The sequence below is a fragment of the Rattus norvegicus genome, chromosome 2, assembly GCF_036323735.1.
Source record: "Rattus norvegicus strain BN/NHsdMcwi chromosome 2, GRCr8, whole genome shotgun sequence".
Lineage (NCBI taxonomy): Eukaryota > Metazoa > Chordata > Mammalia > Rodentia > Muridae > Rattus > Rattus norvegicus.
Window position 1 is genome coordinate 55,604,751 of NC_086020.1, and position 27,012 is coordinate 55,631,762.

General features: G+C 39.8%; 1 protein-coding gene across 2 annotated transcripts in view; it reads left to right on the top strand.

Moving 5' to 3' along the window:
- C6 (complement C6) overlaps window positions 1–27,012 on the top strand; it is a 75,262-nt gene that overhangs the window by 31,155 nt on the left and 17,095 nt on the right. For both annotated transcript variants that reach the window (XM_008760747.4, NM_176074.4), the window contains exons 7-14: window positions 2,400–2,600; window positions 7,277–7,517; window positions 11,764–11,886; window positions 19,494–19,660; window positions 20,941–21,166; window positions 22,728–22,899; window positions 23,212–23,323; window positions 26,721–26,853. In XM_008760747.4, the coding sequence (XP_008758969.2) occupies window positions 2,400–2,600; window positions 7,277–7,517; window positions 11,764–11,886; window positions 19,494–19,660; window positions 20,941–21,166; window positions 22,728–22,899; window positions 23,212–23,323; window positions 26,721–26,853 (1,375 nt within the window). The remainder of the gene's footprint in view (window positions 1–2,399; window positions 2,601–7,276; window positions 7,518–11,763; window positions 11,887–19,493; window positions 19,661–20,940; window positions 21,167–22,727; window positions 22,900–23,211; window positions 23,324–26,720; window positions 26,854–27,012) is intronic.

The following is a 27,012-nucleotide window of genomic DNA, read 5'->3' on the forward strand; positions in this document are numbered from 1 at the left end:
TTATCCTTAGGTTTGATCTTCTCATTGAGTCCTGGATTTCCTGTATGTTTTGGACCAGTAGCTTTTTCCGCTTTACATTATCTTTGACAGTTGAGTCAATGATTTCTATGGAATCTTCTGCTCCTGAGATTCTCTCTTCCATCTCTTGTATTCTGTTGGTGAAGCTTGTATCTACAGCTCCTTGTCTCTTCTTTTGGTTTTCTATATCCAGGGTTGTTTCCATGTGTTCTTTCTTGATTGCTTCTATTTCCATTTTTAATTCCTTCAACTGTTTGATTGTGTTTTCCTGGAATTCTTTCAGGGATTTTTGCGATTCCTCTCTGTAGGCTTTTACTTGTTTATTAATGTTTTCCTGTGCTTCCCTAAGTGTGTTCATGTCTTTCTTGAAGTCCTCCAGCATCATGATCAAATATGATTTTGAAACTAGATCTTGCTTTTCTGGTGTGTTTGGATATTCCATGTTTGTTTTGGTGGGAGAATTGGGCTCCGATGATGGCATGTAGTCTTGGTTTCTGTTGCTTGGGTTCCTGCGCTTGCCTCTCGCCATCAGATTATCTCTAGTGTTACTTTGTTCTGCTATTTCTGACAGTGGCTAGACTGTCCTATAAGCCTGTGTGTCAGGAGTGCTGTAGACCTGTTTTCCTCTCTTTCAGTCAGTTATGGGGACAGAGTGTTCTGCTTTCGGGCGTGTAGTTTTTCCTCTCTACAGGTCTTCAGCTGTTCCTGTGGGCCTGTGTCTTGAGTTCACCAGGCAGCTTTCTTGCAGCAGAAAATTTGGTCTTACCTGTGGTCCCGAGGCTCAGGTTTGCTCGTGGGGTGCTGCCCAGGGGCTCTCTGCAGCAGCAGCAACCAGGAAGACCTGTGCCGCCCCTTCCGGGAGCTTCAGTGCACCAGGGTTCCAGATGGTCTTTGGCTTTTTCCTCTGGCGTCCGAGATGTGTGTGCAGGGAGCAGTCTCTTCTGGTTTCCCAGGCTTGTCTGCCTCTCTGAAGGTTTAACTCTCCCTCCCACGGGATTTGGGTGCAGAGAACTGTTTATCCAGTCTGTTTCCTTCAGGGTCCAGCGGTGTCTCTGGCAGGGGTCCTGCCGCTCCCCCACGGGAGCCTAGAGGCCTTATACAGTTTCCTCTTGGGCCAGGGATGTGGGCAGGGGTGAGCAGTGTTGGTGGTCTCTTCCGCTCTGCAGCCTCAGGAGTGCCCACCTGACCAGGCGGTTGGGTCTCTGGGCTTTTTTTTTTTTTTAAGAACCTGTGAATAAATCTACACAGCTATTTTTATATACATATATTCTTTAATGGCGTGGCCTTTTCATTTTGTAAGCGACTGAGAGGTTCATTATGTAAGCATTTTAGATGCTAACCATCGCATTCTGTGGTATCTGAAAGCAACACTGAGAGGCTGGTTTTGTCACCATCACTGAGCAGTCACCTTTTGCAAGAGCATTAGGTTTCCTTCTTTCGTAGTCTAATTTTGAAAGTTGTTTAATGCAACATGTGATTTGTCTCTCAGTTGTTTTTACTGAGTGTTTAAAATATTTTTTTTTCTATTGCAAGGTAGTCCTCATCCATTTTAAGTGATTTTAACCAACTGTTGTCCTTACAGTTGTGACTGTAGCAGGAGCTTAAGTTCCTGAGACATGACCCACTTTCACTTTTTGCTTCAGTGGATTTCAAAAGTGTCCTGCATCTCAGAGGCATAGCCAATAGATCATAAGAAAAGAGAGTCCAGCTATGGTCACACAGAACCTTTCTCCTTTGTCTCAGTCGTAGATCACTGAAATATAATTGAAATCAAATCTTACAACACACTAAAGTCATAAGTGGTATTAAAAATTGACCTCATCATGGGTGATACCATAAAGAAATGTTTTAGTTTGTATACTTAGAGATGAAAAAGTAGGCACTTTGGAGGCTGAAGAGATGTCGTTAAGGGCTCTAGCTGCTCTTGTAGGGAAGTAAATTTAGTTCCCAGTGCCAGATGATAGCTCATGACTAGTTTCTGCAGGCATCAGGCACACAAGCAGTGTGCAGATATACCCACAAACCAAATGCTCATACACATAACATATTAAAGTTAGCCCTCGCTGCTTATCATCTTTCTAGTCTCTGGTTCTGTGTCCTTTCCTTAGTAGGGAGGCTCAAAATATAGTCTCTCTGCATCTACACTGATCTGTTTTCCCATGAGTACTGCATCCACCACACTGTATTTTCTCCATAACCAAACTTTTAATAGTCTGGGTATAAGGATTAATAGACTCTCTTGCTCTCCAGTGACATGAGATGGGTAATGGCTACTTGTTGACTGCTGAGTGGATGAGTGATCATTGTGTGAGGTGACAGCAAGTAGCTCTGCTGTGTGTTCTCCAAGTTCTGTCTTATTTCATATATACTTTCCTGCTCAGGTACAAACTATAGAAGATGACTTGAAAACAGATTTCTACAAGGATTTAGCCACTATTGGAAAAAATAAAAATGAAGACCGTTCATTGTCTGGTGAGAAGAAAGACTCTTTCTACGTACCAATTTTTTATTCCTCAAAGAAAAGTGAAAATTTCCAACGTAACTCAGGCTTCAAAAACGCCATTGAAGCCTCCCACAAGAAGGTAAGTAAAATAGTTGATGATTCATTCTTCCTTCAAAATTAACACCTAGCAAAGCAACTAAGCAACAAGAAGCTGAACATTTCTGTATCAGTGGGATTTCTAAGAGATGCTTAAATAGACTGTTTTCTTAATTCTCAGTTTAGTATTAAAGAGGTGCTGCATACAGGTGTTCTTGTTTTACTTTCAATTTTCTGTCCTGGTGGTGGTCAATATGGGTTGTTTTCAATAAGTTTTAAGGCTCATTTTTATGTTTGTTTATATGTATATGCATGAATAAGTATATGCCACATGTGTGTGGGTACCCACAGACCCAGAAGAGGGTGTGAGGTCCCCTCAAACTGGAATTAAAAACAATTGTGAGCTGCTTGGATGTGGGTGCTAGGACCAAATTCAGGTCCTTTAGAAGACTAGTCAAGTCTCTTAACTGATCCATCCCCCTGGCCCCAAAAAGGGCTATCTTTTTAAGCATTTGGAAATTATACAGAGTAAAAGGTTTCATTATGATGTTGCCAATGATGGGGATATTTTTTAGACTGCTTGTGATATTAGTGTATTTTCTTCATTTTTAAAAAGTCTTTTGAGACTTTCAAATATGAGCGTTGTATTTATATCATTTCTGCCTTTCCTTCTGTCTCTATAACTCCTTCCTTGCCCCTCCACTCTTTCCCAAATTCAATACCTTTTCTTTATTATTGTTATACACACACACATATTTAACTTACTGAGATCATTTTGTGTTGCTCACATGTACATGTGTTTAGAGCTGGCACCTTGAGATTGTATAATCTATTGGCTGATTTGTCCCTGAAGAAAATTGATTCTTACTTCTTCAGCAGCCATTGATTACCTGTACATCTTCATCTAGGGGTGAAATTTACCCCCTTCATTGTGGCAAGTTTATTGGGAGGTCTTGTTTAGATAATGATATTGTGGAGACTTTTCCTGTCATGTTTAAAGAAACGTTTTAAAAATTATATATTCATTCACTGTATGTGTGTCCATGTGTCCATGTGTGTGGCATTTCATGTGCATACAGGTACACACCCTATAATATGTCTGTGGAGGTCAAAGCATCACTTGTTAGAGTTTATTCTCTTTCTATTATGTGAGTCTCAGGGATCAGCCTCAGGTCATCAGACTTGCCTTAACTAACCATTTTCTTACAAATGACAAAGAATAGCTTTGTCTTTTTATGCAATCTATTTCAGACTTTGTATAGACATAAACACTCCCCTCTTTCAATCTACTAATTCAGACTGTCTTAGGATCTGGTCTTTGATCAAATCCGTAGCTCACCTCGATAAAGCATCCATGTCTATACACAATTGTCTAAAATCATAGTGTAGAGAGGGAAGATGATGAATATGCTGAAAACATGTAGGTGGCCTGCAGATAGTGACCTAACTTTGAGACAGATTGCACAGTGTTCTATATAAACGTTTTAAACATACTAGAGAGCACACATGAGAACCTTTTTCTGTGGATAGAGTGCTAGTTTTTATCTTAATAGCCCTTCCCCAAGACAAAACATTTGGGGCTATTTGCAAATTAAAAGATTTGAAATTGCTACTTTTCAATCATTCCGCCTCAGAATTGTCACCCTTATATGGCTCAAGACGGTATGTAGATGGAAGTAAAATAGAGAGGCCATCTGAATAGAGGATCCTTCATCCTGAGGCCATCTGAATAGAGGATCCTTCATCCTGAGGCCATCTGAATAGAGGATCCTTCATCCTGAGGCCATCTGAATAGAGGATCCTTCATCCTGAGGCCATCTGAATAGAGGATCCTTCATCCTGAGGCCATCTGAATAGAGGATCCTTCATCCTGAGGCCATCTGAATAGAGGATCCTTCATCCTGAGGCCATCTGAATAGAGGATCCTTCATCCTGAGGCCATCTGAATAGAGGAACCTTCATCCTGAGGCCATCTGAATAGAGGATCCTTCATCCTGAGGCCATCTGAATAGAGGATCCTTCATCCTGAGGCCATCTGAATAGAGGATCCTTCATCCTGAGGCCATCTGAATAGAGGATCCTTCATCCTGAGGCCATCTGAATAGAGGATCCTTCATCCTGAGGCCATCTGAATAGAGGATCCTTCATCCTGAGGCCATCTGAATAGAGGATCCTTCATCCTGAGGCCATCTGAATAGAGGATCCTTCATCCTGAGGCCATCTGAATAGAGGATCCTTCATCCTGAGGCCATCTGAATAGAGGATCCTTCATCCTGAGGCCATCTGAATAGAGGATCCTTCATCCTGAGGCCATCTGAATAGAGGATCCTTCATCCTGAGGCCATCTGAATAGAGGATCCTTCATCCTGAGGCCATCTGAATAGAGGATCCTTCATCCTGAGGCCATCTGAATAGAGGATCCTTCATCCTGAGGCCATCTGAATAGAGGATCCTTCATCCTGAGGCCATCTGAATAGAGGATCCTTCATCCTGAGGCCATCTGAATAGAGGATCCTTCATCCTGAGGCCATCTGAATAGAGGATCCTTCATCCTGAGGCCATCTGAATAGAGGATCCTTCATCCTGAGGCCATCTGAATAGAGGATCCTTCATCCTGAGGCCATCTGAATAGAGGATCCTTCATCCTGAGGCCATCTGAATAGAGGATCCTTCATCCTGAGGCCATCTGAATAGAGGATCCTTCATCCTGAGGCCATCTGAATAGAGGATCCTTCATCCTGAGGCCATCTGAATAGAGGAACCTTCATCCTGAGGCCATCTGAATAGAGGATCCTTCATCCTGAGGCCATCTGAATAGAGGATCCTTCATCCTGAGGCCATCTGAATAGAGGATCCTTCATCCTGAGGCCATCTGAATAGAGGATCCTTCATCCTGAGGCCATCTGAATAGAGGATCCTTCATCCTGAGGCCATCTGAATAGAGGATCCTTCATCCTGAGGCCATCTGAATAGAGGATCCTTCATCCTGAGGCCATCTGAATAGAGGATCCTTCATTCTGGTCCATCTATGGAGGAAATGCTACTGCAACCTTTCTTAGTCTGCAAATACTAAAACATAACAAAGACTTGTGAATTGATGCAGGCTTAGTCTAATATGTGTTGTTTTCTTTCGTCAGTCTCAGACCTGAATAAACATTCATTGGGCAGAGAATCTCTTCAGAGCAAAATAATAATCATGTGAAGCTTGGTGGTTACCTCCCTTATGTTACAAAGCTGAATCCATAAAATACCATAAAACAATTCAAGCACAGCAAGATCTCACAAATTGATGAAATGTGCTAATATTGTTCAATACACTTGTGTAATGTAACTTCTTGGTCTGAAATTGCCAGTTCCAACCATTGTACAGTAGTAATGTATCATGTCTGTGCTTCTGGTACGTTGAGCTATCAACATTGTGTGTTGTATGTTTCCAATGATTTAGTCTGTAAGGAAAACTATAAATATTGAACCTCCAAAGTATGACATTAAAGATGCGTGTTTCTTAATAAAAAGCACAGAGATGCTTCAAGTTTGAGGGCTGTCTGACAAAATTCAAGTGTTAAAGTTCAGAAATAGAATTCATAGGCATCCAAAGAAACATAACTCCACAAAGGAACAAACTTTCTCTGCCTTGTTCACTTCTCTAACAAGTGCACCTGACACAAATGAATAAATTTAAATTGAAGTCAAGAACATAGGAAGGCAAGAGAGTGGAGTGGGAGAAGAGAATAAATGATAGCTCCTGTTTAACTTTGCAATGTTTTTGGTTTTTGCATTAGCAGCTTTTTGATTTTGTAATTATAGCATTCAGGAAAATGGCTGTTTTATAATTAACAGTTACAATAAAAACCCTTTTGCTAAAACATGGTAGTTATTCTGTAACCGTTGCTTGTATAACACATTCTTTAGAACCAGGAGAATAGATTAAAACACGTAATTTATAAACACAGCATACCTGAATATGCTCATAAATGCCACTAGTTATGTGGGAGAATGCAAAGGAATGAGATCACAACACAGTATCAACTGTCTGACCTCGAATTAACCTACATAATAAGAAGTGAAAAAAATGAGTACATGTGTTTGCAAAGAAAAGCCAAGAATTAAAGAAAAAAACTTCACACTTCTGCATATGTGTGAAAAAATATAAAGAATTTGTTTAATTTCATTTCTTAGTGAAGGAGAATGTGGTGCTCTTTGGCTTCAAGAGTATGAAATGTCACCTGGTGCACATTGCCTTAATCTGGTGGCAGACAACTAAAGTTTACCAAATTTAATGCGTCTTTGCGGTTAGTGGATATCACCTTAACAGTTCAGCTGAATCTTTACGGATTCTTTTGTTTACTTGCCTTAAGGCATTGCAAAGAAAAACTCACTGGTGGTACGGCAATGCATTGACAGGCAGAAAGACCAGTGTTTCTCATCACTGGTCTCTTCCTTGCTAGAGAATGCATGCCAGAGACACATATTGTACATGGTTGAGATAATCCCATCTGTTTAGTACTTTGAACATCGAAGGGGAAAGATACCAGAGTGCAGCATGAAGAATGTAGTGTGTGTGTGAGAACATGGAATAGAGTTGAATTATTTTCATCCTGTGGTAGGAGTGGGGCTAATGAGAAGTTGGTGACATTTAAAGAATCGCTCCTCAAGTTTCCATTATCTTGTCTCCATTTCATTATTTTTTTTCTTATGCTCTTTGCCTTTTTTATGTAGGATTCGAGCTTTGTTAGGATCCATAAAGTGATAAAAGTCTTAAACTTCACAATGAAAACGACAGACCTGCAGCTTTCAGACGTCTTCCTAAAAGCCCTCATCCACCTGCCTTTAGAATACAACTTTGCTTTGTACAGCCGGATATTTGATGACTTTGGGACCCACTATTTCACCTCAGGCTCCCTTGGGGGCAAGTATGACCTTCTCTACCAATTCAGCCGCCAGGAGCTACAGAACTCAGGTGTGTAGTCTTTGATTAACTTGCCCTGCATCTTTCCTCCTCCTCCCTCATTCTCCTGCTCTACACTTCATCATTCTAATGGCTCTACTCTGACTTCATTTAGACCAGTTGTTGTTGTTGTTGTTGTTGTTGTTGTTGTTGTTGTTAACCAAAACTGAGATGAAGAAAAATCAAAAGCAAGCACACTTAAATAAAATAAAAATAGTAACTAAGAACCAAAAAGAAGAAAGTGTGTTTGACCTCTGTGGCCCAATATCAGTCATGGTCACTAAGCAGATGACCATGTCTAAGAGAGATGCTGGCCAGTACCTAAACAAGGACAGAGTTCCTTAAATTTTATATAATTTACATACAATATCTTATAGAAAATAGCTTATAATGATTTACAGAAAATTCAATATCAATTATTCTCTTCTAATGATTTTAAGTAGAGAGAAATGGTGTAAGACAAAGGAATAATTAGAGATTTGACAAGAGACTAAGGTAGTACAGGCCAAATATTCATAACTGCTGATACTTGCAAACAAGTGCAAAGTATTTTATTTTAAGAAAGTTTTCATCGTTATGTCCTAAGGAACAGAGCAAATATTTGAGCTTATGTACAAAATTGCAATATACACTAAGCATCTTATTTTCCTGAGTTTTATCTAAAATTTCAAATACTGATTACCACTGTTATTATAAGATTATAAGACTAAGACATGCTATTATAAGATCTTGGATTGCTTTGCTTTCAGACACATGTGTGAAATGAAACAGTACCCTTGTCTCTCATGGGCCCCTTGAGACAAAACCTGGGAAATAATGGTAACCAGACAAGGCATAAATTCACCCAAAAAAGACAAACATTGTGCATCACTAAATTTCTGTAAAAAATGATGTAGCCATCCATTTAAGAGACAGTATCAACCAGCACTTGGATTAGTATTCCTCTGTCTCGTTATAGAAAATAGTGATATGTAATATGCCCTGTCACGAGTCCTCCTGAACCACAAGTTCCCTCTTGATCTGCTTCCTAATAAAGGGGATGAAACAAATGCCACTATGGGTTTTCAGTAAAAGAATTTTAAAGATTGATCTGGTGTAAAGATATGGTATGGATAACACATCATGCCGTGCTATCTACAGTACCTGTCCACTGTGTTATATTTTAGTCTTTCTTTCTATTGAAGCAAGGCTTGCATGATGTATTGGGTATATCCCACCACTTAAAATGGCGCCAACATTATCACTGTGCACAAATGGCTAGAAGACACCCCTAGCCCTTGTCTTGATTTCATCTGACCTGCAGATGACATTGTTCTGGACACTGCTGCTGTGCCATAGGCAATGGGTTCCCATTTAATGACTGTTCTTATTATGCATTCAGAGCAAAGCCTCTTAGCTTAGAGACTAGATCAAAAAACTGTGTGAGTCTTCAACCAATTACTCAATATTTCAGGAGTTGAAGATCTGTAACCAAAATGGAGAAGATACAGGCTATGCTTTCCTCCTAAAACATTGTTCTTCAATCTCTTCTTCTGTAAACAGAGGTAGAGATTAACAAATACAGAGTGAAACAAAGAAAGGTTAAGATGTGATAGGAAATGAAAATTAAATATAAAATTAATATGTTCATATTCATATACATATATACATAGACATCATCTACACCAGATATATACAAAGATATTATACCTATTCACTGTATATAGTATTTGCAGCACACATATGCATGTGGATATATCCCATACATTCAATAAGGTTGTGTTCAATATTTATAATTTCAACATTTTTCATTCAGAAACATTTTGAGCTTCACTGGTACTGAGGTGCAATCTTAATTATGATGAAAGTGAAGCACACTGGGACAGAATAAATCTTAAACAAATGGAAATCTCCAAAGGGCAGCCCCTCCTGCTTTCAGAGCCTCCCTAAATAAACCTCTTTTTCTCATGTTCTTTTCCTTTTTTCCATGTCTAGAAATGAGATTAGATGCTAGCAGACTGTAAGTTAGACTGTGTACTGTTAGGCTTTGTTTAATAGCAATTATACCTCTTATCATCATTCTTTAAAATAGCTTGGATGTTCCATAGTGGTTTCTCTCTGTCTCAAGAAGAATGCAATTAAATCAAACCATGTTTGCTTGCACACTTCACAGTCTCATTCCTCTGTTGGTCAGTGCCCCATTGGTATGCTAACACCTTGCTGGAAAGTAGTACACATTGAAAGAATTTCAGAGTTACAGTATGAAGTGCAAACAGTGGCGACATAAGAAGGCAAATTTTAAACCTGTTGTAAGGAAGTCATCGTCTGCTCTGAATTTGAGGAAAACCCAATCACCTCACCATTTCTCAGCAATGGTTTTTCTTTTATTTGTAAGCCTTTACTGTGTATTAGTGAAAAAAATCTCAGTCAAAAAAAACCGAGCATGGTATTTTGACTAGTTCTGCCAATTCACTCATTCTGAACAGGCTGAAATGCTACAGAAATGATCCATCCCTCTACTATAGCATAAAGACAGGCAGGTGTCTAGGAGATCCCCAGTTAATCTGTGCAGAGACAACACAGGGTATATGTATGGGGACAAATGGGAGGCATACATGGAAAGTCACCAGTGAGACCTTGATTCTTTAATCACAGTATTGTCAACTCCATAGGCCAGAGTCATTCTTCACTTCTTGAAGGATTCATACATGGCCCTCAAATATATAAAATTAACTTGGCCCGGAGGTAAATTGTTATGTTATATTCAATTAGTCATGTAAAATTTATTTCTAGCTTATAAACTTTATAAGAAATGTAAGAATAAGGAAAGCAATTGTACACTGTAGTTTCAATAAAGCAGAACAATTGCTTCAAATTTTGACTTATAAAAATGTTATCAGATGTCCATACTTATTCAAGACTGAATGAAATAACCATCCACTCTTTATTTGTTAGAGTTGAATATGTAAATACAGAGACCTCAAAACTAATATTTTACTCCTAATAACGTGTACCTTCAAATGGGTCAAACTTAAAACATAAAAAGTAAAAGAAAATTGAAGAAGATTGACGTAGTTCACATTTGCCCACATCTCCCCTGAGAAACCTGTGCTTTCGTGTCTTCATTTCAGTATCAGATCTGATCTGATATCTGCCTAAACTCTCCTAATACTTGTCCCTGAGCATTCCAACTTGTAACCATAAGTGCCATTATTTGATAAAGTCTTTGCTTTAAAGGGGTTAAGAGTGGGCATCTCGGCCTCTCTCCCATGCATAGCCAGCTGTCTTGGAATGCTGTGAAGAAAGCAGGAAACATCAGCTTCCTTCACATTATCCGAGATAAGTAGTACAGACTCTAACTCTAAGTACACTGGTCCTGTCTGTCTGTGTTGTCCCAGCCTCACAGACTCAGAGGTCAGTGAGCATGCTTACAGTCATTGTGATGGAAGCGATTCAGGTGTTCAGGTGTCAAAAGCTTTAACAATGGATGATGAGAAATTGGTGAAGGGTTGGTGAAGGTCTTCTAATGGAATGGTTTTAGCCACAGAGCATCAGAGTTTTCACATGACCTATAAGATAGAAGAGGGCCCAATGAAATCAGTACTGGCAATCCTGGAAGATGTTAATTCTACCTCCCAACCTGAATAGACAGGAATTAGATAGTGCTGCCTCCCTTGAGCCAACAAATAGAGCTTTGAATTCAGCTAAGGGGACCAAACAGCCAACAAAGAGTCTGAAGAGTTCATTGGTCAAGAATGTAGAATTTCTATTATAATAAAAAGGTTTGGGGAGTGGGAGTGGAATGAGTAACCAAGTGATGGGGAGAAAGCCCAAATAAATAGGAAAGTGATAGACAAGTGGCCAAGACAAGCCAAGTGGCTCTGTCTCCCAAAAGCAGCTATGGGTCCAAAATGTGCGTCACAGTGAGAAGCAGACTTGATGTCCAGGGCAGAAGCAGTGCACAGCAGTAAGGATAACCTGAACGGTCCATTGTGTAGTGCAACAACAAGGGCAGGCTGGAGGAGACAAGATCCCCACGGGATGGGCTACAGTAGTCTCACAGATGCATCAAAAGTGAAGACTCACAGAATCTCTTTCACTTGCAATTTCCTCAGGAGCCACGTGGGGCTGAATCTCGAGCAAAACAGTCTATCAGAGCTGAGCAGGACAAAAGCTGGTGATCATATCCAGCCCCGAGAGCAGCCGGAGCTGCCGGGTTCGCTTCCTTGAATTCTCAACGATGCATTCTCACGGGAGTTTGCTTGTGTTTATTTTCCAGGTTTAACAGAAGAAGAAACTCGAAACTGTGTCCGGTATGAAACAAAGAAACGTTTCTTATTTTTTACGAAAACATACAAGGAAGACCGGTGTACCACAAATAGGCTGTCTGAAAAGTACAAAGGTAACCGTGTTCTGTGGGCACTCTATCCAGGGTGTCCTGAGCCTGCCCGTCATTTAACCATATTTCACATGACTGCTGTGTCTTCATTTGTATTTTTTTGTTGGCCACAAAACACCACGTGCTGTGAGGGAAAGTAAAAAATAAGCACTACTTTTAAAAGTAGACATGGATAAGGTGTTCTTTTTCTTATTCTTAGGCTGTTCGATTCAACAAAGAATATATTGATTTTTCTCATAAGTAGAACTCTTTATCGGGCATTGAAAAGTAAGCATGACTGTAAACTCGACAACCCTACTAAGAAACTTAAAACGCAAGTGTGTGTGTGTGTGTGTGTGTGTGTGTGTGTGTGTGTGTGTGTGTGTGTGTGTGTATTAAAAACAGATTTGTAACCAGGATGCTAGAATTCATGCCATCTGTCACCACAAAGGCGCATGCGCAGAGACAGGAATTGAATCTTTAAGTTCTACTTTACTCAGACCTCAGGTCTGAGAGGCAAAAAGACGGGCATGTTGGAAACTGCATTACGCCTAACCAGCAAAGTTTATAAGGATGAGGGTAATGGATACAGCAACGAGAGTTGTCAATCATGCCAGCATTCAGTCCCATCCTTGGGTCACATGGTCATCCACATCTCCGTCACTTGTGGTGGATGTCTTCTGTTGACATTCTTTGCACTAGTCCCCCGTTTTCCGAATGACTGGACTCAGACCCTTCTAGGAACACTGAATTTAGTTAGTGTTTGCCTGATTAAGCATGGATCCAGGTGTGGTATCTGGGCTGAAAGGAAGAATGGGGAGCTTAACTCAGAACGTACCAGTCATTGACAATGTGATGTTACAAACAAGTGTGTGCTGACTCCTTTTATAATAATCCATCTTACAGAAGCATCTTTATAATGCAACATATGAAAGAGCCCCTGTGGTCTTGTCCCTTGCTACCTCCCATTATTTTGTATTTATAAGATTCGTAATGTACCATGGATAGCATCCTGAAGCTATGCAACTGGTTGAGTTACCATAGCTTCTTACCTGTAATTCTCTGGCCTAATTTTACACATAGGAGCACACGCATACACTTATAACTCAATGTGAATGTTATTAAACACCTCTATGTCTGAAACCTATATCATAAACAGAGTGCAAATAGAAAACAAGATTAGAAGGCACTTAGTTATCGTTAGGTAACCGTGTGTGGAAACCATTTTTCCAGAACTTCTTGGCTTTAGCTTGTTATTAAAAGCCTGCCAGGAAAGACTCCATTCTTGTTTTCAGCCTTTAGCAAAGGTCTCCCTGTGAGCCTCAAGCTGTCTTCCAATTCCTTATCCTACTGTTTTAACTTTCTAAGTTGGAGGACTAGAGACTAGTGTTACTTTTATGCATAGTAAACATTTTGATTCTTGCAATTTCTACTCTTATCCCTGAATAATTTTCTTGAAGTCATTATTGATTTATCAGCAATCATTTGATCTTGATTGCCCCTCTGATAAGGGGAAACATGTCTGGGTTTGTTTGATCTAATTCCATGTCGTAATATCTAAATTATATTCATGACATAGTGCAACAAGTTAAATCACTTGTTCATATATTGTTATTCTATAAAATTTTGTTATGTTTTTATTTAATTTAGGGTGGCTATGGAATTTCATATATAAGTGCTTTATTTACAATATTTCTACCCTCTGTATTCCTCCCAACTCCTCCCATGTCCATCCTCCACCCTCTCTCAAATTTATGACCTCTCTTCCTCTATAATTATTATATACTTGTATATATATATATATGTGTTTACATGTACACAAACATATATATTAATACATGTATATATGCATTTGTATATAAAACCTACTAAGTCCATATAGTGTTGTTCATATAGGCATGTGTTTAGTGCTAATAACTTGGGATTATCCAACTTAGGTGGATACTCAAATCTAAAGAATATTGATTCTCCTTTCTCAGTACCAATTGCCTATAGTTCTTCATCTAGAGATTGAGCCTTGTGAAATGCTCCCACCCCCCAGCATGCTGACTGGTATTATCACTATAAGGTCTTGTTTCCTCAACCATGCTGAGATTTTATGGGTTCCCTGGTGTGTCTAGGAGGTAGTATCCAGCAGCAGGCATACTGGTTCTCTGGCTTTTACAACCTTTGATCTCTTTTCACCAATCTTCCCTCAGCCCTAGTGTAGGATTACATTCAATGTACCAGTTGAGGCTGGGCATGCCATGGCCACTTAATCTCCTTTTGGTCAGCTGTGGAGCTATGTAATTGCCTCTATCTGTTGCAAAAGGAAGCTTCTTTGATGAGGGATGATAGTCAAGTTTCTCTGTGGATAGAAGGATAACTTTTTAGAGGGGGATTTTTTAGATATAAACTATAAAGTGTTTGTTCTAGGATTTAGGCAGGCTTTATTGCTATCAGATTTTTAAAGGTTCTTACAAATTAGTTTTCTTGGCTCATAAGAGTCTGAGAGTTATAGAGAATACTAACTTCTAATAAGAGTTGTCCAAGAAAACAGAGATTTCAATGACCTTGGACAGTGTGCAATCTTGTCTGAGGAAAAAGTTAGGAAGGAAAAGAATATAGGAAAAGCCTCAATTCTTTATATATTCACCTTAATTGAGGTTTGGGATAAAGGGTATCTACTCTCTGTAGAACTGTGGAGAAAGCCAACAGCTAGCTTTTCTTTTCCAGAAAGGTGTAAGGACACTTAGAGCAATTTTTCAGAGCATTCTCCCAAGAGGCCGTTATGAGGAATGAAGCCTGTGCCACCCATTCCAACAGTCACAGCTCTGAAATAAATCAAACTGAACTGACTGCACAAAACTGTGCCCTTAAGAGGCCACAAGGGTCTTGATGGAGAAAAGAGAACAAAACAGGCCTGACAGCATTTGAAAACCAAAAGCAAGTGTGCCCTGGTCCCACCTGGACGGGAGCCTAAGACCTTACCTCTTTCTCTCCAGAGCCAAATGTTTCCAGTCATCTAGACCACTCGTGTTCTCGCCTATGCCTTGAAACTATCACTAACTTCTACTTCATATTAAAATTCTTCTCTTCACTTACCAGCCTCACTGAATGCTACTCATTCTGCTCTCAACACACAAAAGCTAAATCATAGAAACTCCAGAACTTGGAATTTGCATTCTCACAAGGAATACAGATGAGAAGCAAACACAAATGTTTTGCTGCAATAATTAGTAGAAAATCCTAAATATAGTATTAGAACATATCAGGGGTGTGTGTGTGTGTGTGTGTGTGTGTGTGTGTGTGTGTGTGTATTTGTGTTAAGCATAATTAAAATAAAAATAATAAACTTGGCAACTGCATTTATACTATATTCTACCCTCCAAAAAATGAAACATAGAAAATAGTATGTAAAACAGACTGGTCATTTCACAATGTAATTTTTTTTGAAAGTCAATAGTGAGCTGGGTAGTTTTATGTCAACTTGACACAAGCTAGAGTCATTTTGGAATTGGGAGCCTGAGTTGAGAAAATACCCCCATGAGATTGGCCTGTGGTTACAGCTGGGAATTACTTTCCTCCATTGGCTCTACTCCCCACACATGCTCAGATATTACTTTAGTGTGCCACACACAAAAAAAGAAGCCATGAAAATAGGAGAGCAGCACATTAACCAGTGGTCCAGAGAGGGTATAAAAGAGAGAAATGGGAGGTTGAACTAGTAAAATTTATTATGTATGTGTATAAAACAGTCAACCATTTTTCCATTCAAGAAGAAATGGAAAAATCCACACACTCATGGATAGGATTTCTGTCCTAAACAGAACCCAACATATCTTCCAAATTCCCATTACTTCTAAATAGTAGAAAAATAAAAACTTAGCAGTGGAATGTAAATCTGTCACTCTGGCTTTTAATTTTTACTTTTTAGTCAAATATAGGACCCTGACTGTTGCCCTTTGGTGATTCCCAGGGCTAGTTTTGGTATGTAGTTGTCCGTGCACATGAGCACATGCACACTTGTTGAGGAAGCATTGGGGCCCTCTGGCATCAGAGAATGAATTAGATCTTTGTTCGCTTGTTGACATTGCATTTCCGCTCGTGTACTTGCTATGGTCCTTGTTGACGTGCAGAGGACCTGTCTAGTGTTGATGATCATTCCTAGGCCTGTGATTATTGAGCCCAGGGTCTCTGTAGAGACAGTCTGTGTCTACGCAACTTGAAGCTATTGACGATTTCCTCATTTTCTTCTAGGTTCTGCAAAGTCCAAACTATGTGATGCACATAGCAGATAACTATAAATGGCATTTAAAAGAAATCAGCACTAACTTGCAGGCAACATTAGATGAAAATATCCATTCACACACAACTAGAAAAAAATGAGAGACAGATTTATTTCTATCATATTTCTCTAGTACCACTAAGCCCTCCAAAACTCAACTCAGAGTAAAAGAACCCTCATTCTCCATTGTGGAATATATCAAATCCAGATCTCCATCCATCCTACAGCTCAAAGCATTTTGTCCTTTGGAAAGGAAAATGGCACAAGTCATTGTATATTTCTGTATTCTGTAATTAATATTTTAACTTCCAGTTCTGAGTCATAGGAGGCTTGGCTTTTGAATTTTCATTTAAATATTAAGAGCTAGACAATGACTTTTTTCCCTCAGATACTGATCCTACACAGTGAAAATTATTGCCTTCCAATCTATGATTCCTACCAGATTTATAAAAGTGTATTTGAGCATTCAAAACACAATGCTTCCTGTCTTCCCTAAACCAGGGATATTCATATGTAAAGCCCATGATGCAGCTTGAATCAGGAGAAGACTGGGGAATATGGAGGTTAGAAATACAAGCAAAATAATTAATATCAAATGTTTAACCTAGTGAGTATAGAACTTAAGGGTAGAGACAGTGTGCCCAATGAGGCCCTGAGAATACAATCATCTCATATATATAACCACCGAGGAAAGGGAATGAGGAGTATTGAATTGCTTAAATGTTTACTATGCTAACAATATGAGTCTTTACTTTGAGGTCACCCAATCTTGAGATTATAATTTCTAGGAGACAGTCTAGGAGGTTTTTCCCAACTACTATACCCACTGTTATAATTAGGCCAGGTGCTCTCCCACGGGTTCACACTGCACATTGCACCCATGCCATCGCAGCATCCAGCACACTGCTCTGTGTTTACTTCTTATTTTTTACTAACCTTTAAGAGAATCTAGGACATTGTCACTGTCTCTAAGTTCTCTGTACTTAGGGAATTACAAATACACATGACAGGCAAGAAAGAAAGAGAGAATGAGGGAGGAAAAGAAAGGAAAAGGAGGAAGGAAGAGAGGGAAGAGGGAAGAATCAACACTCATCAAGTTCTTACTATATCCCAGGCACTATTTTGTTATGTGTGAGCTGATCTTTTCTTGTGTTTAATCCCCATGGAGTCTGGGAGGCAGGTATAATTATGACTGGCAGTTTAGATCAGGAAATGAAAGCAGAGGGAGACAAAGAAGGAACACACACAAACTAATAATAAGAATGTCAATTTGACTTAGGCATAAATTTGTAAAATAAAGTTGACTTTTGAAAAGAGCTCTGGTAGAAATTAAACAGTTCTTGCATGCCCTGCTAAAATCTTTGAATTTGATCCTAGTAAAAATTTTCACTTTCCTACTTAACAATCAGGAAGCTGTTAATAGGTAGGATAGGAGTCATCACATTTCATCTTTAAACTTGAAAACTGTGGCAGAATTAAAGAAATTTTTTCGGAGTTCTTAAAATTATTAAATTAAAAGAGACTGACTTTTCCAGTAAACTGACATGGTGTGAACCACAAATAAACAAAGAAAAAGACATTACCCAGTCAATATTCACAGACAAAATTGGGCAGTACCTTCTCCAGGAAAACAGGGTCAGGGCTGTAGGGAGAGGAAAAAGAATAAATCAGAAAAGTCAAAATTGTGGTCAGGATGTAAAGTGAATTAACTAATTGGCTAATTAATTATTTGAAAAGAAACATTTGAATGGAGTGTTTTCCTAGTTGTGACATACACTGAACACACTGACTAAGTAGTGCCCTTGCAGGGCCGCTCCCTGCCTAAATTCAAACTTTGTCTCCAGTGTTGATTCACTATGTGACCAACATCAAGAGCTTAATCTTTCCTTTTCTATGGTTTCTCATATGCACACATGAAATGAAAATAATAGTAGTATTTACTTTAAGTGTATATCATGAGAATCCTCATGAAGCGCGAAGAACAATATCTGCCCTATATTAAACACTGAGTTTGTAGTCATTGGGCTTTGTAGTTGACCATGCATAACGTGATAAGAGACTACTAGAGATATAACTTCATGGTAGAATGCTTGCCTTGCAAGCAGAGGGCCCTGAGTATATTGAAATTGAATTCCGTTAAGAACAAGTTAGTAGAATTCTATTAATGATTTCACTCCTTAAGACCCCAATCCTAGTATATATAACTTTTATTGGGATCAATCTGTTTGTGGATTATGTGGTATCAATTCAAATATTAGCGACATGACAGTCACTGTCATGTTAATCAACACATCAACATAACCCCCCCCCCACTCTGTTGATCAACAAAAATAAATACAAAGGCATCTAAAAGAATTTTTCTTATAACCTCTCTTTGAAAGGGTTGAGACTTCTTACTTCATATGAGAGTATTTCTCCTATTCTATATACCATCTCACCTGAGAATATTTTTGACTATAATGGCATGGCTAACTTTTACTGGAAGTCTAGAACAATGGCTATCAGCCTTCCTCATGTTGTGACCCTCTAATATAGTTCTTCATGTTGTGGTGACTCCCAGGTATAAAATAATTTTTTGTCACCACTTCATAACTGCAATTTTGCTACTTTGTGAATTGCAATGTGACTACCTGTGTTTTTCGGTGATCTTAGGTGACCCCTGTGAAAGGGTCATTCGACACCCAAAGGGTCACGACCCATAGGTTGAAAATCTCTAGAGACCAGAGTGACGCTGCTGACTCCCAGCCATATCTCTGGTTGTCATTCCATTCTATTTCTCTTTATTTATTCCTCACCCATATTTAGTTTTAAGTTTAAAAACATTCTATCACCTTTGGGTGGGGGGTGGGGGCGACTGTAATTGCTAAGTTTCTACCATAGCAGTCAGAAGGTACGTGGTTTGTGTTAGTCCACAGTCTCCATACTTGGGGGAGTATAAATCCAAAGCTGGGAAGTTGGCTTCAAATCGTCAAGAGCAGAGAAGTTGGACAATACGGAGCGTGTGCAGTCCACTGCAGCCTGTGGCTAACTATGTGTTTCGAAACAAATTGTTTTCAGCTTCAGTATCTGCAGTGACAGTAATATCTACTTAGCATCGTCATGACAATTATGTAGGGTAATGTGTGTGAACAGCCTGGTATGTACCCTGTGCTGACTAAATGGCAGCATTGGCGTCCTTACTGTAATTTGTATTATTAATCCCCCTGTAGAGATAGGAAATGTTCCCTCACGTTTCCCTCTGAGCTTCCTTCTTGGCAGGACCTGACTGTGCTCTCTACATTGCCCTCCTGAGAAAACTGACTTGTCTTTGAAGTACGAATTTTCGATAAAATCAAATGGATCATTTTCTCGAATCATCTTGCAGGTTCCTTTTTACAGGGATCAGAGAAATCTATATCCCTGGTCCAGGGCGGGAGGAGTCAGCAGGCAGCAGCCTTGGCTTGGGAGAAGGGCAGCTCTGGTCCAGAGGCGAATGTCTTCTCTGAGTGGTTAGAGTCGGTGAAGGAAAACCCTGCTGTGGTTGATTATGAGGTGAGACTGAAGAGGCCTAGACTGCATGCCACACCATTCCCTTTACTGTTTCCTTTTCAGATGATAGACAGAATATCTGTTTTCGATATACACTCGTGATGCACATTTAGAAAGAAATGTTAAATTGTACAGCTATCGCTTCTATAATTTAAGTGAGTGTTCTAGGACAAGATTTAGAATTGTGAGCACACATGAAACACTAGGAGTATTTGGTGAATAAAGTGGTTCACACTTGCCTGAGAATAGCGAACACTCTTTGTCTCACTTGGAACAGTAACTTTCAGGTCGGTGGGTTTCACACAACTCTACCTTGTGAGCACATGAGGAAATTTTTAGATCCATTTGGTTTCCAGCCTCCAGCGCCATCGATTCGGTTTTCCAGTTTCATATTTGTTATAATTAGACAAAAAAGGTGAGTTTTGTCACTCATGGTATTCTTTGTATAATATTATGTCATCTAAAGTCAGGTTTGTCGATGACATAACTGCATTCTAAAAGCTATTCTGTTGATTTTATTTAAATAGAGATAGAACAGTTGGATCATTGCGAGCATGGGACCATTTACAAACAGCAGAAAAATATGTGAGCTCCAAGAGTTAGGGTAGGAATAAGCCAGCTGCCCAGATGAGCCACACTGTCGCACTCACGACCCTGCATGGCTGTTTCTTTGGGCTTTAGAGGAGGCTAAGGCGCAAGCATGCTTTCCCTCTTGCCACTGTTGCCTACTTTCTTTGTTAATACAATCCTCCCACTCTCACCAATGGCATGTTCACCTCTCCATTTGCTCCCACTGTCATTCTCTCATCTCTCTCCAACAAAAGCCAGTGTGCATCAATAGACAGAGAGCAAGGAAACCTCCCCTCATCCTCTCCAGACCTCCTGCCTGAGGCAAAGTTAATGAGCTAACAACAGAGCACTAATGAGCACTGGTAGTTCTTGGTGGCCTAGCTCAGCACTTTCGCTGCTTATGTTTGATGCTTAATAAACAACACCGATGCAAACCTAAATAAGCAGCATGTGCCTTCCTTCACAGCAGACCTGCAGGGGCAGTTAATTCTACACAGTCTGCTCCTGCCCTCAGGCAGCAGGCTTTCCTCTCCTGGCTCAACAGCCAACTGATTATACTGAATTCTCTAATAATTTCTTGGGGATATGAGGGTTTTTTATTTTTGGATTTTTTTTTCTGTTAAGCACTGCTTTGATGAGAACTAGGTAATGCTGGCAAAATATTGGCTGCCTGAGTAGAAGGTACCACAGCCATCTCTGTCACCTGTTTGCAGCTTGCTCCAATCATCGACTTGGTCAGAAACATCCCATGTGCAGTGACAAAACGGAACAACCTCAGGAAAGCCCTTCAAGAATATGCAGCCAAGTTTGACCCTTGCCAATGTGCTCCATGTCCTAATAATGGCCGCCCCAGGCTCTCAGGCACAGAATGTTTGTGTGTGTGCCAGAGTGGTACCTACGGTGAGAACTGTGAAAAACGGTCCCCAGATTATAAATCGAGTAAGTATCGGGAATGGATTGTGAGGTCAGTACCTTATCCCCTTAAAATATATAGTATAGGTTGATGAATTTGACAAAATAAAACTCCTTAGCAACCCTTACATTGTAAACAAGTCTCCAAGTATTAGGTTCCAAAGACAGTGCCAGGCTCCGCTGTAACCTGTGAACTGAATAACCCTGGGAAAATGATCTAACCTCTCCAAGTTACAAGCTTGTCATCTATAAGATGAGGCTAATTCTATTATTACTTGAGGGTTGAGGCATGTGTGTTTGTGTGTGTGTGTGTGTGTGTGTGTGTGTGTTTAATTATGCTCTAAGACATATATAAAGGACTCACAGTATAATGCCTATAACATTAGACATTATAAAATAAACACATGATATTGTGTCGTATTCTTTTATTGCTGTGATAAAACATCATGAACAAGGCAGCAGAGAGAAGAGTTTCCTTGGGGATTGCACTTCCAGAGGGTTGGAATGCTATGGAAACAGGAAGCAAAGAGAGAACAGTGGAAATAGCACACGACTTTTGAAACTTCAAAGTCCACCCCTAGTAGCACACTACTTCCAGCAAAGCCACACCTCCTAAGCCTTCCCAAAACAAGATGGCCAACTGGAAATCAAATATTCAAATGTCAGAAACTAAGGGGAACATTTATTGTTCAAAGCATCATGTTACCACCACATTACTAGAGAAGTGTATTAGTGTGTGTATTGTAATGTATAAGTAGGTTTTATAATAAGGGATGAATTAAGCTGTAATCAAAGCTTTCATACATGGCTACATAAATATACTCAGATATTTCTCAGAGAAGAGATGAGACCTAGGAGTAAGGATATGTTCTACTAACTATAAGAGTTTAATTTGGTATATGCTTCTGTCTTAGTCAATATTCTATTGCTGTGAAGATACCCCATGCCCATGACAAATCTTAGAAAAGAGGCATCTAATTGTAGCTTGCTTATAGTTCCAGAGGTTTTGACCATTATCAGCAGGGTGGGGAGAATAGGGGCATGTGGGCAGACATTGGAGCTAAGAGTTCTACATCCAGATCCAATTGCACCAAAAAGAGATACTGAGCCTGGCTTGGGCTTTTGAAACCTCAGAGCATACTCCCAATGACATACTTCCTTCAATAAGGTCACACTCCTAATCCCGTTCAGGTAGTGCCACTCTCTGATCACCAAGCATCCATATATATGAGACCATGGGGACCATTCCTACTCAAACCCCAATATTGTTCATAAGATTTTCATATTTATATATATAAGCATATAAACAAATATGTGTGGTTTTGTGTGTATGATATATCACTGATATATGTATTAATAATTTAGATGATTTCTATCTGTTGCCATTTTATCCTTGCCTGTGAGAACTGGAAAAGGAATCAGACAATGTACCAGACCCCTTCCCTCAGGGCTTCTTGCAGCCCTCACTGTAAAGCTGTAACACCCAACAAAGCATGTCACACAGCAAACGTAAAGAGACCAGGTTGTCCTAGTCTCAAAGCCCAGGATGGCTTGAACCAGGATGGCTATGGGTCTTTCTCTGTTACAGATGCAGTGGATGGGAACTGGGGCTGCTGGTCTTCCTGGAGCGCATGCAATGCTGCTTATAGGAGGTCAAGGAGCCGGGAGTGTAATAACCCTGAGCCACAGCGAGGAGGGCAGCGCTGTGAGGGCAAGCATTGGCAAGAAGAAGACTGTACATTCTCAATAATGGAAAAAGTGTAAGGTCAGGTGTGAGGGAACAAAGGATGGCTGGTTCGTATTTACTGCTGCTAGTTGAGAATCACTTAGAATTTTAGATGTGCCTACACAATATACTAGCAAAGCACGAAATCTGCTACTACCCTTAGCTCACTAAGTAGCAGGTTCTGTATTTAATCAGTATCGGTATATGATAATATGTAGATGGATTGGCTGTGTAGCTTTAATCTATGCATGCATGAATATATATATGTGTGTGTGTGTGTGTGTGTGTGTGTGTGTGTGTGTGCATGTGTGTGTGTACAGGTACATATTTATTTTTTCCCTTTTAGTGGACAACCGTGCATCAGTGATGATGAAGAAATAAAAGAAGTAGACCTTGCTGAGCCAGAAGCAGATTCAGGGTGTCCTCAGCCACCTCTCCCAGAAAATGCATTTGTCTGGGTGAGTGTCCTGATCATAACTCTTGGTTTGAAGTTCAAAAAGAGAACTTGAAGCGTATGGGTTTTCTTTTAATTGAAGTTGTTATTTTCCTACTTTAATATTATGCTGACTGAAAAGTACAAAGAAATATCCAGAATGCTGGAACAGCCATTTATCTTGAATACCCTGGGGTATCTTCATGCCTGTCAATCAAGGAGCAGTCATTGCAGCCATAAAAAGGTGTCAGACTGTATGAGTGGAGAATGGAGGTTCAGCACAAGGAAGCTTGGGATGGCTGTAACAGTTTGCAACTAAGACCTGACTGTTTCCTTCTGACTCTAAGGCACATTCTCCAAGAGATAAAGGAGACTTGGACAAAAGCATCAGAGTTGTCTGCATTGTCTGCTTAGGTTAGAAATTTGTAGACCCTTGGCCAGTCAAAGCAATTCTAGCATCTTTTCAATCTCATCTTTTTCATTAAGTCGCGATGTGTTTCTATGCTTTTTATTAGATGTGAGTCCTGTCACATGACTCTGTGGCTTTAGATTGAGTCCTTTAACAAATATAACAAATTAAAATTGATCACAAAAGGCATGCTCTCTTGCCCTTGAATAAAACCTTTAAATTCATCCTTTTCCAATAGTGTATTTATTATCAAACCTCAGCTAACATACAAATCTCCAAAATTGCCACCATAGATATCCATGGTGGGTAGCCTATACTGTGTGTTCTAATGTATGTGCTTTGTGGTCAGACGAGGAAGCACTTTGGAAGGAGGTCATTTCATCAGTCTTTATTCCAGGGTAGTGGTCTTGGTCTTACCAGTGCAATAGAGGGCATGTTAAAACACAGAGCAGCCACTTCCATTCCCACAGTCTGGTTCACAAGCTCTCAAGTGGGACCTCAAAAAGACTATATCAACAAATATATGTGAATGCTGCTAGGTTGGAAGTCACAGAGCAGAGAGCAAGCCTTTAGAACAGGTTATGGGCTCAATCTAGTTCGTTACTTTAAAAAAATAAATTTTACAACACAGCCATATTAATTTATTTACATATTACCTTTGACTGCTTCCAGGAAATAATAGAAAATATGAATAACTGTGACAGGCACTCTTATGACCAGCAACTGACGAATGCAAGCCCTTTATAGAGAAACATTTTCTGATACCCGCTTTAGAATATTGATGTCAAAATTACACATTGTCATATCCAGCTGCCTAAATGATGTTTAACATGGTTATGCCAGCTGCATGTGAAAACTGTTAAAATGTTTTGTTATTTAATTTTTAAAAAACCCACTGAGGCTTTAAAGAGGAATTCATCATGCTTATGGATCGTCTTATGAAATTAGATTATGCCCTTGCTCCATTCCCTGCTGGTATAACCGAGTCCCATAGACTAGATTAATTAACGTATTAGGAAGAGTTATTTAAACTGGTTGTGATGGAGCATATCTTTAATCCCAATACTCAGGAGGCAGAGACAAGTGGATCTATGTGAGTTCAAGGCCAGCTTGATATACCCAGCGATTTACAGGCTAGCCAGGACCGTACAGTAAGATCCTATCTCAAAAAATAAAGCCAAGCAAACAAACAAGGTAGTGATTTAGCAAACGGTTGTGGAATTTGGGGTAAAAGTGTTTGAGAATGTCTCTTCCCTCTGAGCTCAATGATTGCAATGTATTTGTATATGTTATTGCTTCGTGAGAGAAATGGAGACAGGAGTTCAAAGCAATGGCTTATTTCGGGAAAAAATGGCAGGATGTAAGGATAGTAGCACAAGTTAGTTTAAACTGATAATTTTAGAAGTGCAAGATCTATTTTTATCTTGAAATTTTTAGTGAGTCCCCATAGGACAATGCCTTATCCATTATATGGGAGAAAAAAAAATATATATATATATAATGACTAGTCAACTTCTAGGAAATGAAAGGTTTTTAACTGATTTCAGTGCATTCCATTCATCATGATATCAAAGGCACATGCTTCTCATAAACATAGGATGGTCATGCAATGAACAGCCATAGCACTGTGAGCATAAAGCTTTTCTTTGCTAGAAACATTAGGTATTTTTGTCACTTCTCATTTGCTGTGACCCATTTTCCAGTAAACATGTGTATGGAGACAAAATGAAGATGATTAAATCCTTGAACAATTACTTACAGAATTAACTCCGGAAAGGATGTGTTTTGGCTCATGGTTTCAGATGGGAATGTTGTAGCTGAACTGGCCACAGCAAGGGAGGCTCCTGTCCATGGTGGTAAGAGCCTGAGGAGGGCTGTTCACATCTGCACAGACTAGGAAGCACACAGAGCCCAGGTAGAAAGTGTGAACTGGCTATAATCTCTAAGGCCTGAACCTCAGGAACACACTCCCTCCCAGTAGACTCTATTTCTTTAAGGTTTCTGAACCTCCCATACTAGCACCACTGTCTATGGAACAAGGGTTCAAACAAATGAATCCGCAAGAAATATTTCACAGTCAACCCTTAACAAGAGCTTGACATCATCACATACAGAGCTTGTTTGGTTGAGTGTGTGTGTGTGTGTGTGTGTGTGTGTGTGTGTGTGTGTGTTGTATGTCTGTGTGCATGTTTGTGCATGTATATATACAGGGTTGCATGGAGGCCCAAGGACAACTTTAAGTGCCCTCCTCTGTTGCTTTCTTCTTTATTATTTTTGAGACAGGCCTCTCACTCAACCAGAAACTAGCTAGAACAAGTGGCCAGCAAGCTCCAGAGAGCCTCCTGTCTCTGCCTACCACCAATGCTGGAGTTACAGATGTTGTTACCACATCTGGATTTTACATTGGTGGAGAAGATTCCAAATCAGGTTGACATGCTTGCACAGCAAGCTCCAAGGAGCAATTTTTGTCATCTGTTTGTTTTGCTTTTGTCCATGGTGGCAAGAGCCTGAGGGACTTGCCCACGTCCCCACAGACTCTGGAAGCACACAAAGCTCAGATAGAAAGTGCAGCCTGTCTATAACCTATAAGGCACGCATGTCCCATTGTGTAGTCCTGGCTGGATTTAAATTCATAGAATTCTACTACCTCTGCCTCCCAGGTACTGTGATTAAAGGCATCATACTCAAAAGCAGAGAGAAATTCAAGTGCAAAAAGTATAATTAGTTTAAGGCAGAAAAATAAATTCAGAGAATGAAGGTGAAAAGTTATCCAAGAACAAAAATGAGGAGGAGAAGAGGAGGACGAGAAGGGGGAGGAGGAGGAGGTGAAAGAGGAGGAAATGGAAGAGGAATCAAAAGACATTTGGACTGAATTTAGGAGTAGATCTTAAAAGGCTGTTAAATGAGTGGATACCAAGAGTATGCACTGGGCAGAATCCAGGGAGACCCTAAGATATCCAGAGATGACAATTCATCACATTCATCACATTTCTGCTTTTCGTTTCAATTCTAGAATGAAAAGAAACTGTACTCAGTCGGGGAGGAAGTTGAAATTTCATGTCTCACTGGATTCAAAGCTGTGGGATACCAGTACTTCAGATGCTTACCAGACAGAACCTGGAGGCAAGGGGATGTCGAATGCCAACGTGAGCATGGGGCAAACAAGAAACAGTGGTGAAAATAATTAATGAAACAGTAAATGGGGTTCATTTGTTAATGTTATATTTCATAACACCAAATTTCAGCTCCCCTGCCCTTGAATATTAGCCTCATACACATAGCACTATGAAGTATGCCTCTAAAAA